This window comes from Mustela nigripes, chromosome 5 (assembly GCF_022355385.1).
Source record: "Mustela nigripes isolate SB6536 chromosome 5, MUSNIG.SB6536, whole genome shotgun sequence".
Lineage (NCBI taxonomy): Eukaryota > Metazoa > Chordata > Mammalia > Carnivora > Mustelidae > Mustela > Mustela nigripes.
The window spans coordinates 58,311,134-58,339,045 of NC_081561.1; the positions used below are offsets into that span (position 1 = coordinate 58,311,134).

Sequence of the window (27,912 nt, forward strand, 5' to 3'; positions counted from 1 at the left end):
TTATTCTCTTAACTAATTTTTACTTTCTACTCTTTCTACCATGCACTTGCCTCCATTTTCTTCTCATGCAACTTTTTTAAAGATTTTTTCATTTTATTTGAGAGAAAGAGCACCCGCACTTGCCAGCGTGAGTGGGGGGAAGGGCAGAGGGAGAGAATCCCCAGGCAGGCTCTCTGAGGAGAGCAGAGCCCCACCCTGGGCTTGATCCCAGGACCCATGAGATCAGAACCTGAGCTGAAACCCAAGAGTCCTGTGTTCAACAGACTGAACCACCCAGGTGCCCTTCATGTAACTTTTTTAAAGTTAACTTTTTGGAGGGCGCCTGGGTGGCTCAGTCAGTTAGACATTGGACTTGTGGCTTCAGTTCAGGTCATGATCTCAGGGTTGTGGATCCACAGTCAGTTAGACATTGGACTTGTGGTTTCAGTTCAGGTCATGATCTCAGGGTTGTGGATCCACATCGGGTTCCTTGCTCAGCATGGAGTATGCCTGTCCCTCTCCCACTGTTCCTCCTCCCCGCCTCAAATAAATAAATAAATAAAATCTAAAAATTAACTTTTTGTTCAAGTGCTCACTCTTATCTCACTGGTATTTGAAGAGAGATTCTACTGAGGGTTAACTCGCACACCTTATTTTCGTCTCGCAAAATCCAGTGTTCTCAGTTAAACTTTCATCTGAGTGAATTCAATTCAGTCAACAAACACACATACACATACATACATATATGCCTTTCCTGTGTGAGGCCTTACACCTTGCGATTTCTTTACTACAGAACAATGCAACTACATCAACAGGCTTTCTTTGTAAAGAACGTTACTTCATAACATCAGCCCTGGGGCCAACACCAGGAGCTTCCACAACTTTAATGACAAAGCATCAGGGAGTCTTGGGAGTAACTGAGCAGGACCAGACCTGGGCTCCTCGCCCACCTCCACAAATCATAATCATCCACTGACTTGCAGAGTGACACGGAGCAAAGGAGTCTTCAAATGGCCATGCCTCAGTTTACCCACCTATAAAAGGTACAATACATCCCTCAAAGGGGTGTAAAGAGAATCCAGTGAGGTAATGTCTAAGTGTTTGGAACTCCTTGGCAGAAAGGCGCTACATAATTACTATTTGGTATTTAAGTTGCCCTTCATGTGCGCCAAGTACTTTATGATCATTCCTTAGGAGTTACTCCCAATGACTGTGAAGTTGTCTTCACGCCTATTTCTGCTTTCAGGATGAAGAAACTGAGCTGGACAAAAGTTTGAGCGATTTGCCGAGGGTCACCAACATCGCGCTGTGGTCTCACCAAAGGAATTTCCAGGTCCTCCCCCTCTTTTAACTATAACTGAAGCCACATCTTAAATCCAAACTGCCCGTACGGACCAACTCTCCATTAAGCTATTCTGAAAGAGCCCTCACAGGATGGAAAACATTGCAACTTGTTTTTGCAGGGTTGCGTGAATGGTGAGAGGTTGAAACAGAAACCAAAGTTCTAGAATTAGTAACCTTGACTTCACAGTCACACACCCCCCCTTTGACACATCCATGTTTCTCTTCACTTCCGGTAAGTACAACAAACTGTTTGGGTACCTTCCTCATCTACTTGAAGAGCCTGTATTTTTCTACTAATAATTTCCAGAGACAAACCTAAAGGAGCACAGAGGCCTGGTTAAATCACCCTGAATACTGCCCAGCCAAAAGGCATAGTAGCATTTTTTACCCAAGTTACAGATCATGAAAATCAGCGTCAAGAAGGTGACGTGCAGGCTGAGAGCTAATGGAAAGACAGAAGGTACCAGCTTGCCTTAGTGTGAGCTGACCTCTTCCCCAGGAGCCACTTCCTGCACAACGCCAGTGAGAGGTGCACAGAGCGAACCCCGGAGTCACCCTATATCGACTGTGCCTAGAGAAGTCCCACCGCAGGTTATGGTCCCCGGCTCTCTTAAAACATGCTCCTCCACCCACTCGCCTATTTTCCTCCCTCTGCTTTATTCAGCGGTTCAATTACTGTATAAAAGAAGCCTCTTTTGGTTTGGAGATATGTACTCTCACAAAATGACAGGAAATGTGTGGACAACATCATCTAGAAAATGTTGCCTGGTTTTGTAATGAGCGACAGTCAAATGACCTCTGAGGACCAGGTAGAACAGCGGAGCTCTTTAACATAAATTTGGGTCAAGAGTTCCAAAGCAACTTAGGCCCTACCCAAGCCAAAACAGTGAAGTAAGGGATTTAATTTCCTCTCCCTACATGCCTCTTTCTTCAACTTCTCCCCCTCTGCCAGAACATTCCCTCCCACCTCCTTTCCACCATTGGCTCGGGACTCTTCACAGCTCCCCATGGTGAAAGGCACCAGATCCATTTCCCTTCATCCATCTTCCATTAAAATCTAGCTGTACTGTATTTTAGTCCCTTAAATCCTATTCTAACAAGCCTGGTAACAAGGGCGTGAAAGTCTTAGCACCAAGCAAGATGAGTACAGCAGCCCCCACTCGTTCAGTTTCACATTGTATGGTTTCAGTTATCAGCCATCAACTATGGTCCAGAAGCAGATGATCCTCAAAAGGTCAAGATAGCAGCCTAATGCTGCGTCACCATGCCTACGTCATTCCCCTCACCTCACCAGGTGGGCATGTTATCCACTCACATCATCACGCAGAGAAGATGCGTGAGTACAGAAGGGCAAGAGAGTTTGAGAGAGAGAGGATGGGACCACACTCACATAACTTTTATTAGGGCATACTATTATGATGGTTTTATTTATTACTAATCATTGTTAATCTATTGCTGTACCCAATTTATAAATTAAACTTTATCCTAGGTAGATACGTATAGGAAAAAAATTTAAAACAAAAAAAGGTACCTATAGTGTTCCGTACTTTTCATGATTCCGGGCAGCCCCCGGGGGTCTTGGAATATATCCTCCATGGGTAAGAGGGGGCACCAAGGGCAGACAGACTCTCACTGGGGTGCCCTGCATATCACAGTAGCCAGTCTGCATAAATGTTGTCATTTTCAAAAACAAACACTGAGTTTACCACTAACAGGTTCTCATGAAGGAACCACGAAGGGCTCTGTATCATGAAAAAGGAAACTGAATCCAGAAGGAAGAACCGAGGTGCAGGAAGGAACGGTGAGCAAACAAACTGATAAACGTACAGCTTAAACACTGAGGACGGCTAATCTGGGGAGGATGAAACAAGGATAAAAAATATCAGACAACTGAGGAGAAGAGAGGAAGTGACGGCAGTTTAAAGTATGCCAAAGTTCTTATTATATTATCCGAGAGGCAGACAGAGATCATGATTAATTTTATTAAGACAAACATATGGGTTAAAACAGTGAGGATAACTACCAAAAGAAACAGAGAAATTAAATGGTAAATGGTAAATTTCTAACCAATAGAGGAGGAAAGCCAGCACGTACCTAGAACAAAACTGAATGAGGAAACATTTTGTAAATGGGAAATACTTGCAAGAGGAGGAAATACGGAAATATAAAAACCAAAACTCACACCTTAAAATAGTAGAATCCTGCACTTGTTAAGAGTAGCCAGAGCTGAAAAGCGTCAGAAATCCACACTGCAAGTGCAGACCTGCAGCAAGTTTGCAAGGGTTCAAGTTGGCAGTAACCACCTGTGAGGCTGGTGGAGACCCTGCCTGTCCCCTTGAGTCACTGTTTACTTTCTGGGGCCCACGACTTCATGAACCACTCTCCCTTTACTTCCCAAAACCTGCTCCCAAAACAGGATTCCAGATCACTTCTACTGACTTACTATGAATTTAAGTCCAAGTTACCATCTCTGGACATGAACTTGAACACGAACTTGAGCCTTAGACATGAACTTGAAAAAGTGCTCTAATCTATTAGCAGATAGATTTTAGTCACCAGGACATAATGGCAGAGACATTGGGGGAGAAACAGGGGGCCCTTCCTTTGCTACTAAAGAACAAAACCCCAAGTACAGTCTCCTACTTGAACTGTTGTGTATGACCTTGAATTTAGACCTAACTAGATTTTATGCCCTCTCAATTTCCCAAAGTTACTTGAAAAACATGAGCAATGATTTTCCATACCCGCCTAGATTAAGGCTTTGGAAATTTTACCTCTGGACTATGGGTGGGCTTTCACGGACATAATCCACACATCCTACAAATATGCTAAGTAGGCATGAGTATGAACTGAAACACTCTAAACAGCAACACAGTCTTTTTCCTCTGTTCTCTTTAAGTACACTATTCTCCTCTGGTCCAGTCCTCCTTGAAGAAAATGTTACAGCACAAACAAAACAGAAGTAAGGTAGTTCAGTGATCTATCGGGCATTTTCTTCCTTGAGAAAGAAAAAAAGTTGTTTTTTTTTTTATCAATTACTAATTGATTACTCAATATAGCCAAAAATATATTTGTTTCTCTCTCTCTCTCTCTTTCTCTCTCTCTCTCTCACACACACACACACACACATCCCTAACACTGTTTTAAGAATGAATGATTTCTGACTTGCACCAAAACACAAAGTCCGGACACATCGGATCGAGGATAGGTGTGTTTCTCGGACACATATCACTTGAAAACCTGCCAGACTATTTAGTAAATCTATCAACTGGAACACGTGCATGTGGAAGACGTGATCTTGCTGTGAGAGCCTCAGCTCCTTGTGAACACAAGTCCTGTACAAGGAGGAAGCCCCGTGAGAGCTGGGAAGCCGGGGGAAAGTGCAGAAGAGGGACATGAGCACGTTTTAATGGCTGTGATAATTTGCCATGAAAGGACGCGAGGGCCAGAGCTCCTTGCTGCAGCCATGTGCTGCTGAAGTCAATTACTGCCATGCAGTCTGCTCGCGAAGGAATGTGTAAACAGGCCATATATCCTTGCATCAGTTCCACAGAACGTTGCACAACACAAAATGCCTCTCGATGTGTCATTTCCTTCTTGGCCATCTTCCCAGCTCCTGACAGTCAGTCAACAAAAAAAAGGACTGAAAGAGATTTAAAATTGCTCTTCTCAAGAGCACATTCCACCCACCACCAGACATGACCTCTACCAGCCCTTCTGACTGCCCCCCTGCCCCATCCTTCTTCAAGAAAGGGAAAAAGGGAACACTTTTTTGAGTATTTTTACATGTTATTATTCCCTACAGCCAAAGATTTTTCAACAATGTTTTATACACTCGTGATGGGGCTGATTAATATTAATGACAACCCAACCACACTTATGGTTGCTGACTTGTCAATATCAAAGTATGGCATTTATGTGTAATTTCCATTATTTGGGCACTTCAGAGACAATGAAGAACCAGGGAAATTCTGCAAGGCAAGAAGTAACCAGCTTTTCTACTAACGCTTTGCACTAAGGACTAAAATCCAGGCCTGTGGCATCAGGGGTTTGGTACAGAAACTAGCAAGATTTTCCCAAATTATCTGCACAGGGAGGAAGATGATGAATCCAAGAACTGAAGTCCAGAGGTGTCCGATGGCCTTAAAAAAATTCTTCTGCTAGCCCTCCATCCAACACATTTTACATTCTCCCCGACTTTCCCATGTGGCCAAGCTCTACATAAGCATCCACCATCTATAAATAAGCAGAGGGCATGGGCTAACCACCATTAAAAAAAAAAAAAAAAAAAAAAAAAAAAAAAAATAAAAAAAAAAGTCTACTCTTTCACCCAACTGGGATGAAGAGTAGCAGAGGTGAGCTGCCACTGACATCAACTGGAATGAGGAAGAGAAAAGGCCTAGCCCTCCACACCCTCACCCTTCCCGGGGCTGGCAAACAGGCCCAGGTAGAACAGAATTAGAGAAAAATGAAATGATGGCAGTCCCAGACCACCCTGATATGTTTCAGCCTGTTACCTTAAGTTCCTAAGGTAAAATTTCTGCAGCTGGAAGTGCCTTAAGAAGGTGGAATAATAGAACAGTGTCTGAAGATTTATAAATGTGTGATGCCCAGGTGAGAAGCCGCATGCAGGAAAAGAAACCGGTTTGGCTGAGGACCTCAGCCTGATGAGCTGAGCGAGCCCAGGGGGGTTCAGGCAGTCTGAGGAATACAAACATCACCTTGCACTTCCAGACTGCCTCTTCCCTCCCCTAAGGGCCAGTCCCTACTCCCGTCAAAATGCGGCCAAACAGGGGCACTCCTCAGTGGCTCAGCTAAGCATCTGACTCTTGATCTTGGCTGAGGTCGTGATCTCAGGTCATGATCTCAGGGTCCTGGTTTGAGCCTCGAGATGAGCACTGCACTCAAGGCCGAGTCCACCTGGGACCATCTCCCTTCCCCTCTGCCCCTCCCGCTGCTGATACGTATGTTCCTGCACGCCCTCTCGCGCTCATGCTCTCTCTCTCTCAAATAAGCAAATAAATATTTTTTCTTAAAAATACAGCCAAGCAGGGCAGTGTTGCAGGAAAGGAGTTCAGTCAACACGAAAGAAGAGGCTGAGCTTCTTCCTTCTCCTACAGAGTCAGGACAGGTAGCTAGCTGGTCCACAATGAACAGCAGTGTCCCAGCCATAAGTACACAGATGACAGCTTTGGTCATCTGTGACCAGAGCAGCTGTGATTTACTTCCCTAGGGCACAGCACGCAAAAACTCTTAGACACCCACTCATGTGTGTTAGGTTATCAGGTTCACAGATGTGCTGGCAAGTGAAACCTTCCAAAGCTGGGCGATAGAAACTATAAAACCTCCAGGCTCATCCAACTGAGGAGTCATAAAATACTTCCGCCTCAGACTGGCCATGTTGCCAGGCCAGGCTAATAACCTCCTTCTGTTCAAACAGCAAATGTTCTTCTCTCATTCAAGTATTGATCTGGTGCACCTTGATTTGACCTGCTAATACCAAGCACCCCAAGGTAACACTCACCCTTAATTCACCGGATAATTACCAAATATCTTCAATTCAAAAGGAAGTTACTATAATTAAAACTTGGGAGTCACCTTGCAGAATTTTTTTTTTTTTTTGAAGAAAATGGGGTAGGTGGGAAAGTAGTTTAAAGCCTTTGTGATTTTGATGGTTGGGTTCTTAAATGGAACTTGGCAGGAAAGAACGTCTCTGCGATTGTGAATTAATATAACTAGAGGGCCTGGGTTGGAGACTCAGTTCTCTCCTTAAAACTGGTAAGAAGAGGACAGGACTTGAACTACTTCCTCCCTTGATAAAAAGACATCACAGAACCATGCCCAAGCCTGATGCCTAGCCTGGTTTTTCCTGCCCCGCTGTGAGTGCTGCACACATCCTATAAACTTTGGACAGAAAACCTTGCAGAACTTTAAACATCCTCCAGATTAGAAAATTGAGAGATCTTTCAGAAGAGGATACCTCAAAAATATCATTGTGTCCCATGGCAACAATGACACTTGCCATCTAAACACTTATGGAGGTTGATGTAATTGCTGAGTCGATGAACCAGTGTCACCATCACCCATGTCTTTATGGGTTTTCTCCCCTTCAATTGAGACTGAACTGTATCTTGCTTTAACCAACAGTATATGAAGGAAGTAACTCCATGACAGTTCGGAGTCTTAAAAGCCAGAAGAAGGCCTAAAAGCTCCCACTCTTGCACCTTTGGGAGTCTTGACCTGCCATGGAGGAAGTCAGACTATGCTGGAGAGACTGGATGGAGGGACCATGTGGAGGGGGAAAGGCTCTAGAACCACAGAGAGAGGGAGGAAGGCCCAGTTGTCCCATCGTTCCAGCCAGGCCCAGCCTTGTCGCCATCCCACCAAGGCAGCAGACGTAAGAACCCACCCATCATGGATGTTCCAGCACCAGCCGCCATCTTCCTGCAGTCAATGAAAGACCCCAGGCAAACCTGCAGAAAACCCATCCAGATGAACCCCGGGCAGCCCACCAAATCCTGAAGAATTATAAACTGGTTGCTGTTTGAAGCCATGATGTTTTGGGATGGTATGTTATTCAGCAATAGATAACTGAAAAAATAGCAAGAGAATTAAAAGGATCCTAACTATGTAGGGCAATTTATTTTTTCCATCCTCTGCATGGCCGGTAATACCTTTACCATCAGCCGGCCTCCCTAACTCAGAACCACAACTCCGACTTTGGGAAGTTTTCACCTTCCTGTAGAAATTCTCTCACTCGGACGGCAGTGGGAACCAAGGGCACATACGGAACAAAGAATCCTAATAGAAACTGATGTTTGAAAGAGTCAGGCATCTGAACACATTACCGTAGCTGCCGCTGCTCCACTGACTTCTTCTGCTGGCGAACATACGGCAGTCGTTCTAGCTCACTTGCCAACAGAAGGTCAAAACGCCTTGCCTAAACACGGGACTTACAAATTTGGGATCTTAGGTATGATGTCATGTCTTAAAATGATAAGCTGGCAGAGAAAACAAATGCCATTTTGTAAAGATGTGCACCGTTTTCATGTTTACGCTACTTAAGATGAAGGTTCTAATAAGTCATCGGCTATGTTCCTTTCAAGGGAAGTTTTATAACTGAGATGAATCACAACTGCAGAAGGATCAAAGTGAAAAAACATCAATGATGCCATGGGGTACTTTTTAATCTTGTAATGAGTGATGATCATGTGTTCTTATGAAGTTCGTCCAACTGCCAACGCCAGATGTGTATATTAAGGACAGAAATTGTTTGTGATCTGACAGCACCGGTTCAGCTGCCAGAGACAGAGAACACACAAGGATGAAACCTCTCTGATTTTTGAGTGAAAAGCAAGTCTTGGCAGATGTGCTGATAAGCAGAGCCTCAGAGGGGGGCACTAGAGCCATTGTATCCTCTTTCGGACTTCTCTTGGCTGCCAACAAACTGTGTGTATCATTGTCTCTGCAAAGCCGTCCCCAGGCAGCAGGACTACCTGCTCAAGGCACAGTTTATAACACTTATTAGTGTCATTTACTAATGAGCAGAAATTAGTAAAACCGTCTGCAAGAAAAAAATAAGTAACACGCAAGGGAGCAGAGTCTAGATGGTATCTATTTCCTGGAAGCATACAAGAAGCAAAACTCTACAGCAAACTCCTCTGATGCTGAAGGGAACTGATGCAGAAACAACTTAGACTTAATGAGCACTTACTACATGACAATCACTGTGTTACATATTTTATGGACGTTACATCATTTAACATATTGGCAGCAACCAATGAAGAAAATACCATCGTTAGTCTCACTCTAACAGATGAGGAAGTTGAGGAAACAAAAGTCAGGTGACTGGTCTACCACCATACAACTAACGGGTCAGTCAGCGGTGGAGCTGGGATTTCAATCCAGACAGTCAGACACCAAAGCCACACCCTTAATCACTATGTGAGACTGAATAAAGACCCAGCCAGTTGACCCAGAACTTGTCCTTGTCCAAATAGCTAATCTACCAAAAGTAGCTTTTTCAATATATATTCTGATCTCTGGAGGAAGCAGTAAAATTCCATTAATGGGAATCAATGGTATAATATCCTCAACTCCATCAAACCATTACAATAATAAACAGATGGATACTATTTCTAGGACAACCACCATTTGAGGAATTATAATTTCACTGGAGGGACGGCTCAGACAATTGCATTGTCTTTTTCTCTCTCCCATCAGGAAAGCCTTTTTCTAAAGCCCTACTCTGTCAAGGGTTAATAACATAAGCCAGTTTGAAATCTAAAGCAAGGGTTAGTAAATTGCAACTTGTATGCCAGACCAGACCCACCATCTGTTCTTGCAAATAAAGATTTATTGAAATACAAACCCTAACCATTCATTTATGTATTGGCCGAGGTCAGTTGAGCTATGTTGTCAGAGTTGAGTCCTTGTGACAGAGAAGATATAGCCCACAAAGCAGAAGTTATTTCCTATTTGGCACTTCACAGAAAAAGTCTGCCAATCCACATTCTGGAGGAATCTCCATTTAACATTATATATGCACCAGTCATTCCAAATCCTATTAGAGTTGAAGAAAATGGAAAATGCTGGGCATTTTTCACACCTGGGATGTGAAAATTTAAAGAACAATACTGGGAAGAGTGTTATGCTCTCCACGCCCAGGATGGCCACGAGCAGAGCAGAAGGCAATAATCCCATATAGAAACTCAAGGTTATAGGATTAAGATGTTGCTGATACCATATCCATCCTTGTGTGCAGGCACTGAGTTTGGTACACCCCCTCATGATGCCATCATGACAACACATTGTCACATATATTTCTGGTCCTTGAAAAATGTCATTACTCAGTGGTCTGCCACTCATGATCTGCATCTGCTCCCCCTCCCACCCTCAGCACCCAGAGCCCAAACTCAGGTCACATATACACCATCTGCCCCTCTATCCTGGACCCTCCTTGCTTTCAGAGCACTTCTCTGCCTTTACAGGACAGCAAGCCTATCAGCCAATTAATTCTGCCAATAACCTCTTGGGAATTAGGAAATGGTATCCTCACCTGAGAGAAGTGACTTTCCCAAAGCTACCCCGTTTCCTCACCTTCTGTCGCCCCTTTCAGAACAGGGCTGCACCCACCCACCTTTCCCTATTTCCTCTCACAACTATCACTCTTGAGTGTATGGACACATACACAAACAGAGGTGCGCACATACACACACACACACAATAATGGTTTTTCCAAGAAGTGAGAAGAGCTGCTGAGATCAGCAGGAAACATCTTTAAAAGATAAGTATTAGAAGTGTTAAAAGACTACTGTCCTGCTTTACACAAGACTGAAATGGATGTCCCTGCCTTTTCAGGAACTCAAGGGCTAATTAGATAACATGTGGCTTCCATCACAAGGCATATTCCCCTGAATATGGCAGTTCAGGAACTTCAGCCAAAGCTCCACACCAGACCAGACAGTCCTGCTCTGTTCTAGTCACCTGCACTGCATAACCACTGGCTCTTATGACCAGAGACTCAGGGTGACCAGAGACACACTGCCTAACAGAACATTCTCAACCTGAATGGAGCCTGCACTGACCCAAAACTGTGAGCCTAGAAGAAGCCATACACATGAAAGAAGGAGAAAAGAAAAACTTCAAAGACTGGCTTTTGAGGCAGGAAACCTCCCTAGTTCAGACAAGCAGTGAGCCTTGGTGAAGAGAGAGCGGCAAGAGGAACTGAAGGCACCCTATGCTCCTGCATGATATGCTACTTGAGGAGGGGGAAAAAATCAGGCCTTTTCTCTCACTTTTAGGGGAAGATAGATCATTCTCACTGTCCAAGCAGGTGTATCCTTGTGTAACAAATATTTCTGCCAGCTGTACCTCCACCACAAACCAAATTAAACTCTCTAAACCCAATGGCTGGGACTCCCATGTACTCACTCATCAAAGGCAGAGTTCAATGTTTCCATTGGCACATTAGTTTTCATGTCATATATATCAAATAATCTTTAATCCCTAAATGCAGTTAAATGCTGCTGTACCAAGTTTGATCAAATCAGTTTTGGGGGTGGGACTGGGGAGGAAACCTGTCTCTATTTAGATTTGGGAGGAAAATGCATATTGGCCCAAATGGGTTATGTGTTCTTCTTAAATGAATGCCCGATCAACCTTCTGGATGTCCAGACAGACAAACACACCAAGGCGGATTTAGACGTGGTTTGACTCTATCTGTTAAAAGAAACTATCTATAACAATTACCAGAACATGACCAAACAACAGTGTTGTAACAATCAAGCAAGTTATCATTTGCAAATAAATTCTTTGTAATTAAGCAGTGTGCTCTTTATAAAGGGAATTGAGTGGGCGAGCTAAAAAGTTAAAACACATTCTTAGACCATGGGAAACACACACAAATGCTTTTTGACTAAGCTCAAGATTTTTCAGTCTGTTGTTTTTCTCCTCAGATCTCATGGGTCTGCTGTCTAGTGTGTACAGCACATGAGAAGAATGTCTTAGCCCGCACCTACAGTGACTGAGTAATTCTCCACTCATGTCCCCCAAGTTAGGTAAGCCTTAGCAATTCTGTGGCAAGGTTGACCAGTGTAATTTGATCTTCTACTAACTGTGAACTTCTGCTAACTGCCCCTCAGTCCAAACACATGCAGAGAGCATACTTGGCAAAGAAACCGTTTACATGAAAGTAGTCCTAATGCTCAGGGACACATTCCTCATAGGGTCCCCCACACACCCTGTTTACCGTTTCCAACAGGAAGGCGAGTACTTACTTCTGGGTTCCCGGGGTCCATCCACTGTAACTTTAATAGCTCTGTGATAGGTGGCTACTTGGGGAGGATTTGTGAAGACAGTTATGGTCAAGGTGAAACTCTTGCCTGCAGATGTAAAAGGGGAAAATCCACAGTGAATATAAAAAGACAGCACCAGGGATAACAGAACAGCATGGACGTCCAGATTGCACTCGAGCATGTCTGAGGAGGTAATGAAACAAAAGCAAGAGACGGGGCTCTTTATTCTCAATGAGAAAGCCTCCGATGGCCACTTTGGGGAAGGATTAAACTGAGTATCCAGACCATCTTCACTGCAGTGCTCTACAAGAGGGCTCCAACTCCCAAAAAAAAAAAAAACAAAACAAAACAAAACTGCAGCTCAGTAGCAAGGAGTGGTAATGAAAACAAAAACGCTGGCCCACTTGAGGAAGATTCTCTTCCTTCCAGTCCTCTCCAACAACATCAGGAACACATCCAAACACAGACAATTTTAGAAGTCTTTATTTAGGATTAGGTCATGACCCCATGAGAGAACAATAGTAAATCACTGTTGATTATGTTATTTACTTCACATGGCTTTAGCATTTCATTTATTTAACTGCACTACAATAAGAAGATGAAAGAGGAAGGTTCTTATGGGAATCATTTTAACAGGAGCCGGTGTCTCCTGTCCTGCCTTAATGTGCCTGTGGTATGATGATTTCATCATTACTGGAACAGAGCTTTTCTCCTCCCTGCCCACCCCTGCCCGAACATACAACCTTGCTGTTAAATCCTGAACTAACTCCCTGACAGTGACTTCTTCGCTCCATGTACACAACGTCTCCCAACGTAAGTGAGAATTGCTGCTTTTAGCTGAGGGTGTGCTTCATTGAAACACGACATCTGATGTTTCAAATTAATGAGGAAAGGTGATGAATAAAGGTGGGGGAAAGAAGACAGGGAGAAGTCTGGGAGCAGACTCGGATGTCTGCCTTCTCCAGAAGAAGATCCCAGACCCTGCTACCCAGACTCACTGACAGTTGTAATCAGTTAGATTTGCAACGGTTAGTCATGTCAGATAGTCAAAACTGCAAACTGTTACAAGACAGGAAAAGGTGGGCGTGAAACAGTGACTCAATAAAACCTTCGTGGCAATCCCGGGCCAGAGTGTGCTCTTGGCCTGCTCCTGTACCAGACCTTGAAACAGCTCGTATTGTTTTGCTTTGTTTTTTTGGTCAGAGACTGTTTTTTCCCTTTACTGAAAGCTTGAGGGTATTAAATCAAAACGCAAATCTTAAACATTATGTAGCAATGCAGAGTTTAAGGCAATCTTCTCAAAGCTTAATGTGGAACAGGTTCTACACGAGGCTTAATGTAGAACAGGTCTTTGGCTGTCAAATCTAGTGAATGGGTTTTCTTTTCAACCCTGACCATAGAAGTTCCTAAAATATGTTTAAGACACACATCATTTGTTACTCAGTATATTTAGCTTTAAGTCTCTTTGGCTATACTTTTCCATGGCCAGTATCAAAAAAAAAAAAAAAAAAAAAAAAAGAAAGAAAGAAAAAAAGAAAAAAAGAAAAAAAAAAGACAAGATGCAAGTGGGGGAAGGGGAGCAGACAGGGAGAGATGAATACTGATTAGAAAACTACTAACTGTCAACCACCTCATACATATCTCCTCTAGTCCTCTCCAGTTAGCTTCATCCCCTGCAGTTCACAAATGAGGAAACTAAAGCCCAGAGAGGCTTAGTAAGTCAACCACACAACTAATAAGAGGAAAAAATCAGGGTCTGAACCCAGGTCTTCCAGGCCTTAAAGAGAGTGCTCTTCTTTTAAACTCTGTCAGAGAAAATTTTTAAAAATTAACAGATCATTTATTTCTACACGCGTCCCCATCAGCTCTATAAGACCAAGAAACAGTAGATATAAATCCACTAGCATAATATCTCGCCAGGAGGAGGAAAGCATCTATTTTTAAAGTGTCACTGATAGATCATATTTCATCCATTATAGACTGAATGTTACATGGGTTTAAAGAAATGCAATTGTCTGGTTAGGAACCAGAGGATTTATTATAAACATTAGGGCTAACTGGAAGAAAAAGGCAGCTGGCAATCTGAACTAGTTACAGAAAACTCCCAAGTGTACAGAATGGGAGATCAGAAAGCTGAAGAGATCTGATAGAGATCCAGATAGAGAACTCAAAACAATGTAGAGAGCTCGGGGAGTGAATGGGCTGAACCCCTAGATTGAAAGGTAAGTGAGATTAAACCATACAAGACGCCATTCTGGGTCAGATCAGTGGTCTGTGAGCCAGGACTGCACTTCTACAAGGCTGGTTAGCAAGGCAGCTGTCATCCTTGGCACAGATCTTAACAAAGCAAGGATGTATATATCTCACTTGTCCTTAAATAAGTCTAAATGACCTGCTAGTGTTATTCAGACTCGTGAACTTATCGAAACCGGTTCTGAGAATATTTCTACTTGAGGCTTTCATATCTTTGTTCAGATATTAAAAGTCATCAATGCTTCTCCCAAATTCAAACACCTTGTGTAAGAACAAAAGCCAATATAAAATTTACCCTGTAAGCATAAAGCACCTACATGTTCAAAGCAGAACCAGTAAAAATTCCTTTTTAAAAGAGGTGGGTTTGGGGGAGAGGAAACCAGTCCTTGAAGTATCACTACAATCTTCTAAAATCAAATCCTGAAGATCAAAATGTACTTTGACAACTAAAATAAAAATTAAGGAGGTTCTCTCTACCTCTTACTGCCCCTTCAGGAGGAACATGAACATAGTGTTCAAGAAACTTCCAGAAACTACTACCCAACTGAGTAATTGGTTTTTCACCTCACAAATAACAATGCATCTCCTAAGTCAAATGTTTATTTGAGTACTCATGATTTACTTAAATTTTGCTTAAAAATTAAAAAAAAAAGAACCTTTTTCTAAATTCCATTGTTTACTACTTTGCAGAAGTGATAAAAATGCTGACTTCTACCGAGGGAGCTAGCTAGCTAGCACTAATGACAACTAATTATATCATCCTTGGCTTCAGCTAGGAACTAGTTCCAAAATATGTCCTGGAGTCATATATTCTCCAAGATAAATACAGGCACGGTCACTGAAAGACAATTCTAACCTAACTCGAGAGGCTATCAGGGACAGTCGATAGGATAAAACTATAAGCAAGGATTGTATCTTGGAGTGATACAGTACTGAGCTCTGTACACTGTAGGTGCTTCAAACTGCTTGTAGACCACAAGCAGCATGTTTGATGTAGAAGTGTGCACACATAGCAAGAAAACTTAAGGACCAAATATTTCTGCTGAAATAGCAAACAAATACTTTTGTTTAAAATGCAAAGGAGGAAAAAAAAGGGGGGGGGACAATAAAAAAAAGATAAGCCACTCCTAACTTGATGCAAGTTTCACAGATGCTCTGTGAATTTTAATTCAAAGCATTTTCAAAAGTCATCAGTTAACCCATAATGACAAAGTAAGTAGTGAAATAACTCCTTTATATATCTAAAACTGTTTTTCTATTTCTGAGAATTTATCTCTCTACCACTGAAAAGAAAAAGTGTTAACATTTAAGAAATTTTGTATTATTTTTTCATGCTACTCAAAATAGAAAATTGTAAATAGCTGGGGGGGCGGGGATACAATCGTAGCAACATGATGATCCAGACTTCATCATTTAAGAGAAATGTAGAAATGTAAAAATCAGAGATGAAGCTGGAAGGAGTTTGTTTTGTTTTGTTTTGTTTTTAGAAAGCAGGTCAGGTACACAGGCAGGTTAAAGGGTTTCCTGCCACTGAAAAACTGACCTTTTTTCTTTTTTTTTTCCCCCAAAGAATGGTATCTCTTATCAGTGTTCTCTCTCCTTTCGTCCTCTTCATTTCAGCTTGATATTACTGATTCCTTTCATATAACATTAATGTCATGATATAAAAATCTATTATTAGCGATAAATCAATTTTTCTTTCTCTCTGCACCCACTCCCCCGCCCCCCTCCCGCCCCCAATCTAAGTCTCGAAGACAAGTCTGGACCAATTTCTCCATCCTGCCTCTGGCAGCAGACTGTAGCATTTCAGATCCTCCACCAAGTCCCGGCTGCTTCAAAGGAAAAATCCTACTTTCTTCAGTTAAGATCATAAGAAATATAGGGGGAGGGGGTCAGCTCTGTTTGGACATAATTACACTTCATCAAAAGAAGCTTTCTTCATCTTCCATGCGTGAAAAGTCTGCAAGCAGTTAAGTCTGTCTTTTTTTTTTTTTAAATATAAAAATTGCTATTTGGGAAACCAGCCAAAACTCAGAAAGCCAATATAGTAAAACAGTGCACACCCTTTGTTTCTCTTTGAAGTTTCTTAAATAAATATGTTGAGGGTTTACAAAGTACACTATCACTTTGCCATAGTTTCTACTCAAATTGATCAGAGAAAAGTTATGCAGCATCTATATAATACAAAAGCAAGGTAAATGGAAACACTAGCTTGACTCTGTAAGGGAGTATCCAGTCTTCTAAATACTGAAATTCATTACTCCAATTAAAAACAAAATTAATGTCACATAAGGAGAAAGATACAGTTCAGAGCATGCAGGTAAATCATCCTGTTCAAATGTTTCTTGATTTCTACTAGAAAAGAGAGAAACTTTCATTGTACTGTGGACCTGCACCAATAACAGAAAAAAAAAAAAAAAAAGAATGCACACACTTCACACCTAATCAGTCAACAGTGAGATAGGATGTGTCTTTTTTCCTTTTAATGAAAGTAAACTAAATCTGATGCAGAGATAACCCCTTTAGTTTTGAGTCTACCAGAGGCTCTGAGCCTCATTTTATTTCAAACAACCTTTCAGTGACAGTATCTCATTAGCATGCATCATTTTTTTTAAGTTAAAAAGTACAGCTTCTTGGCCCTGTTCCTAGAAAGTAAACTAAAACTACTCATCGGAAACAGCCTTGCTTGAATTTCCCTTATCAAGTTTTTACAATGGTAATAATATGACATCTGATCCAAACTAAAGAGCAATTATGGGACATGGTTTAAAAATTGATGCTTCTCATTTCCTAATTCGAACCTGGGTAGAAGTCATTCCATAGGTCATTCTAATTTATTTCACCTCCATCCTAAAGTGGTCTATTTTCTCTCTTCTTATCGAGACACTTAAAATGAAAATAGTAGATTCAATAAATGCATAAATGAGCATCATACTTCTTGTGAAGGACCATTACAAGTCTCTCTACAGGAAAGTAAATAAAAGCCAAAATATTGGTTTCCTTGGAGACTTTTTTTAAAAAACATTAATCCCCTTTATGAAACAGCTATGAGAACCCTAAAAGAAATTATTTTCTATTTTATGATCTTTTTAAGGACTCCCAATATTTGAAGATAGATGCAGGAGGGGGAGACCCTCAAATAATGTGGAAATTATTTAGAATCTTAATCACTCATCTGTCTAGACCACTCTATATAGTCACTGTAACACAGGGAACACATCATTCCCCAATTCAAATAAGAAGCCTTCTGTAAAAAACTATGACTTTTTAAAATAGATTCTTATTATAAGAGTAAGTTAAATCATACTGAGGTAACCTATGTGCTAAGTGAAGAACGTTATACTGGCTGTCCTTGCAGCAACTTAGAACAAAATTGATATTATCAGGAAATTGATCCAATGCTTTCCTTTTTCTTTCCTCGTTGCCACTCAATTTACTCAGTTATTTGGCTCCTCATAATTCAGAACTTGAACCTCCAACTGTTCTCTCCACCTTATGTGCTCACGCCCAGTGAAATTAGGGACTAGTTCTTCTGAAAACACTGTTTGAATTTTCAGTATCATAAAACAAATGAAAAAAGCCTGAGCACTCAGAAAAACACTCAACTTCATCTGGACATATTTAAATAAAAGCTTAAGCAATTCTGTTCAGCGCAAGAAGGTGCTGATTTGTATACAGACTAGCCTACATTTCAACAGGAGATCCTGATGTGTTTATTCCACTATCAATATTAAAAACCAGAGACCTACCTCTTCCACTTCGGCCCACAAATCTCAAATCGTTGAACCTTGCTACTTGGTTTTTCATAACAGCAGAGGCATTTCGGAGCTCAGCAGAATAATTTTCATCGTTACCCGCCATGACAGTAACCACAGTCCCATCTGGTACCTCTCCGAGGGCTACCACCTACATAAAACAGGAAACACAGCAGCAATAAGGGCACATCAGAAAAGCTTAGACACTGAGAACATATTCCCATTGCAAATGATATGTCTTATCAGGATTTAGTGCTCTAGCCCAGTCATGGCAGATAGGAAGGAAGCATCTGCATATGGGTCAGGATGCCACTTCAAACAGACCCATGTTTCAAGGTCCACCCATTTCAAAGGCAGGCAAGAGTTTCCTTCATTCGTTGTTGGACTCCTCGCAGAATACATGTACATTTTTATTAAATCCCCATGTTAGGTTGTCCATGGGAATTATGCCACAGAAGGAAAGCTGATGCCCCATCTGCAGATTGCATCGTACATATGAAGGCACCGCCTGTCTGCAGCCTGGAGAGCCCCTGAGGTGTGGTCTCATCCAGATCACAGGCTGAAAAAAGAAAGTCTGGTCAGCTGCTCTATGGGAGAAGACATTGAGGTGAAATCTTAGAGTTCCTGATGATATGGAAGCTTCAATAGGCTGTGGTATCCAACACTACATTTCATCTCCTAACTTCGGGCTACATATTCAGCTTTTAATCACACTGCAAATAATTTCTGAAGGCCCACCCTACTGTGGAATATAGACAAAGCTCTCGAGAAACTTAAAGTCTAGGTGCCGAATCAAGGATTAGAATGGGCTGAAAATGGTCATTGACCAATGAGTGGTAGAGATAAAAAAAAAAAAAAAACGTGCCCTTGGACAAATTGATTCTGTCTTGTCCCGTCCGCCATTTTGAAATGACACCACTGCCTCCTGAGTCTTCAACAGCTAACCGGCAGCAGATTAACTCAGTCAAGTAAGGATCCTGAGAATCTCAGGTCCACAAACATTTTCACTGCTCCAAGGCTAGGGGTCACACTTTTAACCGAGGTCAGCTGACCTGCAAATTGGTACCTCTCTTTCACAGGAAGGCTGGTGAGGGAATGTTGGTGTAGAGGCCACATGGTCACAGAGACACACTATTCTTGATCCATTCTTGATCATATCATTTTTCTCAACTAACTTCCAGGATCTTCTTTTCAGATTTTTTCCATCTCTTCCTCATTCCACTTCCAGATGCCCTTGTGGTGATTAAGCAATAGTTCCACTGAGAGTAGCCCACTGCTCTCTGATAATGACGCCCACGAGCTCTTGCCTCTCTGGCCAATAGCCCTCTGATCTTTCTTCTTCTATGCCTAGGGCTGCTCTCCCCTCTGTCGAGATTTCCACAAGGCAGACCTAAGCATCTGATTCCAGACTCCCAATACAATTTGTACATACTCTCATTAAAGCAAGTTTTTATAGTGTGATAAAACCGACCTGTAACTATGCTTGAGGGCTGAGTTTTCCCCACTCATGACCCCCACCCCAGCCCTCCTCTACCACATACCCTCTGTTCCATGCAAGCAAACCACCAACCACACAAAAAAAAAAAAACTCGTCAAAAAAAAAAAAAATTTTTTTTTTTGCCCTGGCTTTTCTCTTAGGCTGTTTCTCAATGCCATGCCTGCCTTAGCACTTTGTTGTTCAGCTCAAAATCCTATAGCCTTCCTTACAGAACACACTTCCCCAGAACCCCACTGTTCTCAAATGATCCTCATTTCCATGTACATATTTTAGTGATCCATCTACTGCTTTTGACACACTAGTCCAAAGTTCTGAGACTTACTCCCAGGAGACTAGATTATATTAGATTGGCCTTCACTGACTTTGCTCACCACCACATGCCCATAGCCCAAACAGTACCTAGCACATAGTAAGTGTTGATAAATAATTTTGAAATAAGTACAGAAGTGCTCCATAAAGAGCAACGCCTCCCACGGCCAAGAGTCTGCAAGGGTACCAGCTAAAAGTCCAAGGAAGAGAACCTGTTAAAGGCTGAGTCAGCATCCCTCCATAAGCAACATGTTCTTGCACCAAACTAGGTTTCTGACAACTTTTTCGAAGAGGGAATTGCCGACTACCCTTTGGGTGACTCTATTCAACCTGAGAAGTCTCCCAGGTCAAGGGCAAATTCCAGGAGAACATGATTTCCTCCCTGCATACTTCATCTAGTGCTTCAAGGGGCTCCTGAATAGAGGTAATGTCCTACTCCTACTGGAGACAATATGCTTTTCAATTTTTCAAATTCACAAGGCTAAAAATGGGAACATCTGAAAACACTGAAAAAATTCACGTTTGGCTAGTCTGCATCTGAAAGTCTGACCTCTTTTATATTCAGCATATTGTGTTTTAGCACCTGCCATGCAGTTTTTGATGTCAAAGTAAAGATGGAACCAGTAAGCATATTAATGAAGGCAGAGAAGTTTGTACTGCTCAGAAGAAAAGGAATGTACCAAAAATTAAGAGGCCCTTCTTTTTTCCCACCTCTTTTTTACATCTGCTATGATGTCAAATAACTTCATCTCCAGGAACCACAGTTTTCCAATATAAATTGGAAATAATTTTTTTAAGTCTGTATAATGTAGAAGATACTCTAGAAGTAGAGTGTAATTACAATGATGTATTTTTTGTAAGATGAGGAGGCTAATTCTGGTTCTAAGTCCGCTGTGTGCTAAACACAGGCTTTAACTTATAAGCATCCTGAACGGGTTCAATTGAACATGTAATTCTTTACTTCATGTCTTGAGATGTTTTTTGGTGTTTCTCAGAGATAAAGGTTGACTGCTGATGGGTTTCGCTTCTGTCTGGCTAAATTTAAAAAACAATGAAGAAATCTGTCCCAATATAAAGATTTTCAAGAGTTCTGGGACATTATTATTTTACTGCATATTTTTAACATAATGGATTTTTTTTAGTTAGAAGAAAAAGGAAAATTGATTCAATATGGGAAAATATGAAAGAAAAGATCCCTAAGAGTGAAACACACAAATCCACTTTTCTTTGCTTAAGCAACAGAATAATCACCATGTTAAATATTGGTATGTTTTACGTATTACACTTAATAACCAAACAAATAGGTAATCACAAATTGTGTGAGTCTTCTAGGAGGCTTAGAACTTGGCCTAAAAACGAAATGCTCACAGAATGTAGTGACAACTTTTCCTGTTATGGCTGAACTCTATTTTAATGGCTAAATATATTGGGGTTTTTTTCTACTATTCACTCTACCAAATCAAATGCCCAATGTTTTTCTGAGGAAAAGAAAAGAGAGAGAGTACTGTATTCGATTTTATATCAATCAAAAGTATAATTATATGTCAGAGTGTTTTAAAGAAAATAGATCTCTGAAGCTAAAAAGTCTCCCTTGGAGATTCTCAACTGTGTTTATCTAAAAGAAAACCAAAAGAATCAAGAAATTTTTACACATTTCATCTGTACCAAACCCAAGCAATGGAAAACAATTTAAGGGGTAGAGAGCACTCAAAAATCGTTCTTTTAACTAGTTAGGAGCAAGCACACTTTAAAAGTTGTTTCCGTACTACCCAACACAAAAGTTCCGTTCTGCAAAGAACAGTTTGTGATGAAACCTGAACAATTACATTTCTAAGTGTTTTTAAAATATACAGTTTACTAATTCAAGAAACTTAAGGGAGAAGACGGAAGTAATTTTGTGTCCTAACATTTCAGAACAGAGAAAGAAGTTCCTTTATTTAGCACACCTCAATAGAACTAGCATTTAAATCACATGATACATAGCTTATACAGAATAAGGTAAAAGGATACTTAACCCTAGAAACTACTGAAATTTTGTATGAGACTCCTTATGACTAAATCTGTGAATTATTCTAAAAGAGCAGCAATACAGAATTAGCTCAGACCCTTAAAACTGTTTTTGTGGTCTTATTGTATGGAAATTAAAATTGCCTTTGACATTTCCGTGGACAGAAGTCTAATTTTAACCAGCCAATTACTCTTGCAGACCAATATCATTTAGCACATTGTACTTGCAGCAAAATTGAAATATAATTCTTTCTCAAGATAAAATCTGATCAAATCTTTATTTGGAATAAAAAGATGTAAGGGAGCAATTGTAAAAAGGGAAAATTGTATTCCTATGGTAGTTATCTAGAGATAACATCAAATAAACAATTAAAAAGTTTCACAAATGCTACAGTTAATTTTTAGCATTTATCCTCGAATTTAGGAAAACTTAACTGAATTGTAGAGAAAAAAATAAATGCAATATAAAATACCATTTTAAATTTTTAAAAATATATATCAAAGAATAAGTTGATGGAAATTATTTCAGTGTAAGCCAGGAATTTACGTGCCCTATATCAAGCTGGCTTAGATCATCTAACAACAGATGTTCTGAAATTTTGAAAAGAGACAAACAACAATGCCAAATGGGAGAATATAATGAAAGATATCTTAACCATATCTTTTTCCAAATAGAAGTTTTTCTTAAAATTTTTTAAATATTTATTTTCCACCTAAAATTGTGTGTTTCAATTACCTTTTAAATATTCAGTTCTAAAATTTTTAACTTTAATTTTTATTGCACTTACAGGCACAACACAAAAATGTATCTGTCCTCACACAACCTGAAATCTACTGTGATTTACATAATTTTGCATAACAATTCACAGTAGATTCAATAAGGTTTTAATAGGTTCAATAATGTTTTTCTTTGTTGGGGTATAATTACACTCAAAAAGACAAAAACATAAAAACCTGATCATTACATACGTTAGGAAAACACAGCTCACTAATGTCAATATTTATTAGCTGCATACTTGTTTTGGAAGAGGAAAATGGCCAGTGATGTCGAAAAAATTATTTTCGAATAGAAATTGCTCCATCATTTTGAAACCCTACTCATGAGAAATACTGAAAGGTATCATCAAACATGCAGAATTAACTATGAGTAATAGATCATATGTCTAAAAATGTGTTTTCTCTCTTTAACATTGCCAGAAAAACATTTGATACTGGCAAATATACAGTCCAGTGTTCTCTAACTTAAAACAGCACAATAGCCTTGCGCCACTTTTAGTTTTAAAATATACATCTAGACTTAAAATTTCTGCATAGTGTCTCAGCTCGAAGCTATTTAAAGCAACTGAGTTATAAGCCCTGAACACCAGGATTCATGGTGGAAAGGCTGACAGACCTCTGACTCTAAGGGTGCTACTGGATGCCAGGCTGACATGTGCTCTCCCTATTTCTACCAGACCATTAACAAATGTAATGAATTTGCAAATTGCTTTTTGCTTTCTTTGTCACAAGAATTATCTAAGACAGAAAGGGCATGGGGATCCTCTAATAGTATCCCTTAACTATTTTAAGCTTTCAGTAAGATACACCTGAAAGAAATGTTAAAAATATTTATTTCCATTTCCTTGACACCTGGAAGGATGGAACACTACAAACGTGCAGAACTTTGTTAAAAATATAATACCAATAAACAACTTGGCATGTTTTAAAACATACTAGTTGATTTTGTGTTTTTACATGCCGAGTATAAACAAATTATAAGTATTCTTGTATAATCCCAAAACAAGATCAGATGAACAACACTAATACATTGCTTATGTCTTAAATATAATACACTGTCAATATCATCATGAAGCATTATTTTAAATTAACACATCAAAACACTACATATTAAACTCAATATGTTGTTCTTCAATTCTGAGTTTAGGGTCACAGACATAAAATATGGGTTCAATAAATACTGTATTGATTTGAATCCCAGATTTCTCAACAATTAAGTTCTGTGTGTTTGTGTTTTTAAATATATTTACCCACATATTATCTACCCAACAACACTGTAACTTACTTTGTACATGGCTCTAAATATGATAGCCAAATTGTGGTCACCACTTCTAAAACTGAGACTTCTTCATATTATTTCTCTGCTGCATATGTATTTGATTATGTTACAAGGGTGTAGAAAGTCTACTAATCTCAGGCTTTTATCTCAAAAGAAAGGTAAAGAGAGATTGTTTTTACTAACATTCAGATGAAAACAATAAAAAATGTTGTCAAAATCTAGATGTTCCACACCTCTACACATCTTTTTCAGCAGAGACAAAACTTAAATCCTGAGGGGATCTCAGCTATCACCATCTGTCTGAATTTTCTTAAATACAGGTATGGGAGTGGGAGGACACAGTGAATCAAGTCTTAAATTAACTCAATTTCTTTTTTAATTAATATGAATTAAAATACTTAATCTAATATGGCTATGTATAATCTATGGTTTTGTTCACTGGTTAAAAATAAAACTGCTCTGTAATTAACAATAAGGATGGTAAATAGCAAAGAAAACAATTTATTTTCAAAATAATTTTAAAAGGGTGGTAATAAGAAAACCTAAAGATAACCAAAATATCTGAGAACAGCTCAAACACACTGCATTCTATCTTTGCACCAAAAAGTTCATTTCTATCCAAAGTACCAAGACTCAAAATCAATTCAGCACCATAAATGAGGAGAATAGTTCAAGACAGTTATACCTTAAACACGTCTAGCAGAGCAAACAGAATGTAGAACACCAAACATCTAAATGATATCTTTTAAAACGTAGGTACCTACCATTTTATTTTCATATATCCTGACTTGGAATGCCTGACATGGCATTTTATAGACAAAATATCTATTCGTATTTGCTGTTTTAATCCAGGCTTTTTTGTTTGTTTGTTTGTGTTTTGAGGGTTGGGGGGGTACAAATTTCCACTCTTCGCTTAAGGCCAATTAGAACATTCTGGGCCCAGGGACGATGAACGTTGTAAAAGATAGCTCTTGTGTGGAAATTCTAATTTCTAGAATTCACATCCATTCTAAGCTTTTCGTATTTCAAGGAGGAAAACGTTAATCTACAAAATAGGTGGTTTATAAAAGGAGAAATGTGACGGTTAAAACACACACACACACACACACACACACACACACACACACTTCTTGAACCAACTGCAAAATGAAACCTGCCCCAGAATGCAACATCCCCTTTCCTGAACAATTCATTCTGATTTCTGTTCTGATACAAGACCCAGCTAGATAACCAGCTCTAATTGACCTGGACTCCTCTTTCTTTCCACCCCACCCACACATGGAATCTGAATTGATGCGTGGGGTGGTGATGGGGGGGGGGGTGTTGTGATGCACAACTGGGAACTGCCAGTGGCCTGTAGGAGCTTGGCCCCGGGGTCCACAGTACAGGAACTGGCAGGATTCCTCCCTCCTCCTCCGACTTCGCCAGGCCTCGCTTAGCCTGCTCTCCACAGATCCCAGAACCCAGAGGACCCAGGCCCACCTTTACCAGTTCAGAGGCCAGACAGGGCCGGAAGCGTCTTCCCGGGAATGCTCTTCTCCCTGTCTGGCTCACCGCCCCCTCCATCCCTGGAGTCTGGTCCTGGGAGTGTGGACTGCCCGGGAACCGGTTTCCCCATCAGCCCAGTGCCTGCCAGGCCCTGGGGGCTCCCGGGCTACCCCTGACGAGGTCCGCCCGGGGAAATCTAGACCGCGCTGTGGAGACGCATCCAGCTACTGCGAGAGGCTCCAGACCCTGGACCCGCAACCTGCCGGGCCGCTGCTGCGGCTCCCGCCGACGACACCCGCCCTCCAACTAACGGGCCCGGCGGGCGAGCGGAGGAGGCCGCGGTGCGCGGGGAGCGCTCTCAGGACTCGGGGGTTGCTCCTCCGCGCCCAGACCTCCGGCCGGAGCCTCCCATGACCTTTCAGAAGCAGGAGGGCCCTTAGGGACTCAAGTCCTTCACAAGTACCAATAAGAGAAATCCTCAAACTTTCACCTCCTTTTTCAAGGCGGGCGAGCCAAAGGCATTTCACAGGTTTCCCCTGTCCCTCCCAGGTGGGGTGAGGCGGGGTGCTGGGTCCCGGCTCCAAGAGGCGGCCCGAGCCCCCGCCCCCTCCACTAGCCACCTCCCGGCACTCGAGGGTCCAGCGCCCCGGGATCCGGGGCTCCCCCGCCTCCGGGCGCGCAGCGACCCTGGCGGCCCCGCCTTCCTCCCGGTAACGGCAACAGGCGCAGGTCTGCGAGCCAAGCCGACGCCCCCATGCTGTCTCCCGCTCACTCGCTCCCAGAGTCCCTAGGTTTGCCCGAGACCCTCGTGGACACGGGTCATGCGGCCCACGCTCCGCAGCCGGCACCCCGCGCCCCGCCCCGGACGCTAACGCCCGGCGCCGGCACCCCACGAACACTGGCCCCAGAGCCCGAGCCCGGGAGCGGCCGGGGCCGCCGAGGTTCAGGCGGGTTAGAGAAGGGGGCGCCAAGCCGGGCAGAGGGGGGTCTGACTGGAGCGGAGAGAGTAGAAGCGCGCGCGGGACTCGGGGGAGGGGAGGCGCCGGCAGCCCGCGCTGATGGGCGGGTGGGTATGCCCAGCCGGGCGAACGCGGGAGTCCCGGGGGAGAAGGCCGGGCGCTCCTCACCCCGGGGGAATGTGGGGGGGGGGGTGGAATAAGCCGGGGTGGTGGCGCCCAGAGTGGGCACCGAGGGGCTTCTAGGGGGAGGGGAGACCTCTCAGAGGAGTGGGTTAGAACGCTGGTCGGGAGGCTTGAGGGGTAATGAAAGGATAAAGGGGTCAGGGACTGAGGCGGTTGGCTGCAGGCACAGGTGGGAGAGGGGATCTTCGCGGGGTCACCGCGTCCCGAGCCCGCCGAGGGATCCGGAGGAAGAGGGTCACTCGGGGAGGGGGGGTGCTCGGGTCAGAGCCACCAAGGTAGGAGGCCCCAGAGCCCGTCGGGGCCCCGGCCCCCGCGGGCATGGAGACGCCGGCGGGCGGGGGAGCGGCCGCAGCTTCTTACCTTGAAGGCCACGGGCAGGGTCTTGTTGCAGCGCCAGTGCGAGGGCAGCACAGAGCACAGGAAGTTGGGGCTGTCGGTGCGGACCAGCTCGGCCGGGTGGTCAGCGATGATCTCCACCATGGTGCGGTTGTCGTGGGGCGGCCGCAACCGGGGCACCGCGGCCGCCGCTGCCGCCGCCGCCGCCGCCGCTGCCGCCGCCGCCGCCTCCTGCTGCTGTTGCTGCTGCTGCTGCTGCTGTTGCTGTTGCTGCTGCTGCTGCTGCTGTTGCGCAGCCACCACCGGGCTCACGTCGCTCATCTTGCCGGGCTGCAGGCTGCTGGAGGGAGGGCTGAAGCGCCGGCTGGTGCTCGGATCTACGGGAATACGCATCACAACAGCCACAAGTTAGCGAAGTGGCCGGGGGAGGGGGAGGAGGGTGGAAATGAGGGGCGAGGAGGAGGAAATTGGGGGGGGGGGGAGGCGAGACGGGGGGAAAGGGGATGGAGGTGATGGGGCCGAGGAGGTGAGAAATCAAGTTCGGTGAAGCCGACTGCCGGGAGGAGTCTGACGGGGACGGCGGTGACGATGCGGAGCAGTCGGGTTGGCGGGTTGGGAGACCCGAGAGGCACAGATCTTGCCGGAGCCTTTGGAACGCTGGCGGTGGCAGCGGAGAACCGGCGCGGAGATGTGTGTGTCCTGGGGTGGCAGGGGGCTTCAGTTCGCAGCTTGAAGTGGGGTCCCTTGGGGCACCGCGTCCTGGGTGCGCTGGCGCCCCCTCCCAGGTCGAGTCCCGCGATGGCTCCGAGTGGGTTCAGCAGTCCAGCCCCGCGGCCAGCATAGCCGCGCACTGCCCGCCACCGCCGCGCCGCGCGCTCAGCTAGCTACCCAGCTGCAGGCGTCCGCGCAGCCGCCCGCCCTCCCCGCGCTGCTGCTGCCGCCGCCGCCG

The 27,912-nt window shown here is 43.0% G+C and overlaps 1 protein-coding gene across 7 annotated transcripts in view; it reads right to left on the reverse strand.

Annotated features, from left to right (window-relative positions):
* Positions 1-27,370, reverse strand: part of RUNX2 (RUNX family transcription factor 2) — a 223,512-nt gene extending 196,142 nt beyond the window's left edge. For all 7 annotated transcript variants that reach the window (XM_059400341.1, XM_059400338.1, XM_059400344.1 and 4 more), the window contains exons 1-3: positions 26,988-27,370; positions 18,122-18,278; positions 12,102-12,206 (exon numbers count right to left, since the gene is read on the reverse strand). In XM_059400341.1, coding sequence (XP_059256324.1) covers positions 12,102-12,206; positions 18,122-18,278; positions 26,988-27,356 — 631 coding nt within the window. In that variant the 5' untranslated portion in view covers positions 27,357-27,370. The remainder of the gene's footprint in view (positions 1-12,101; positions 12,207-18,121; positions 18,279-26,987) is intronic.
* Positions 27,371-27,912: the final 542 nt, after the last annotated feature.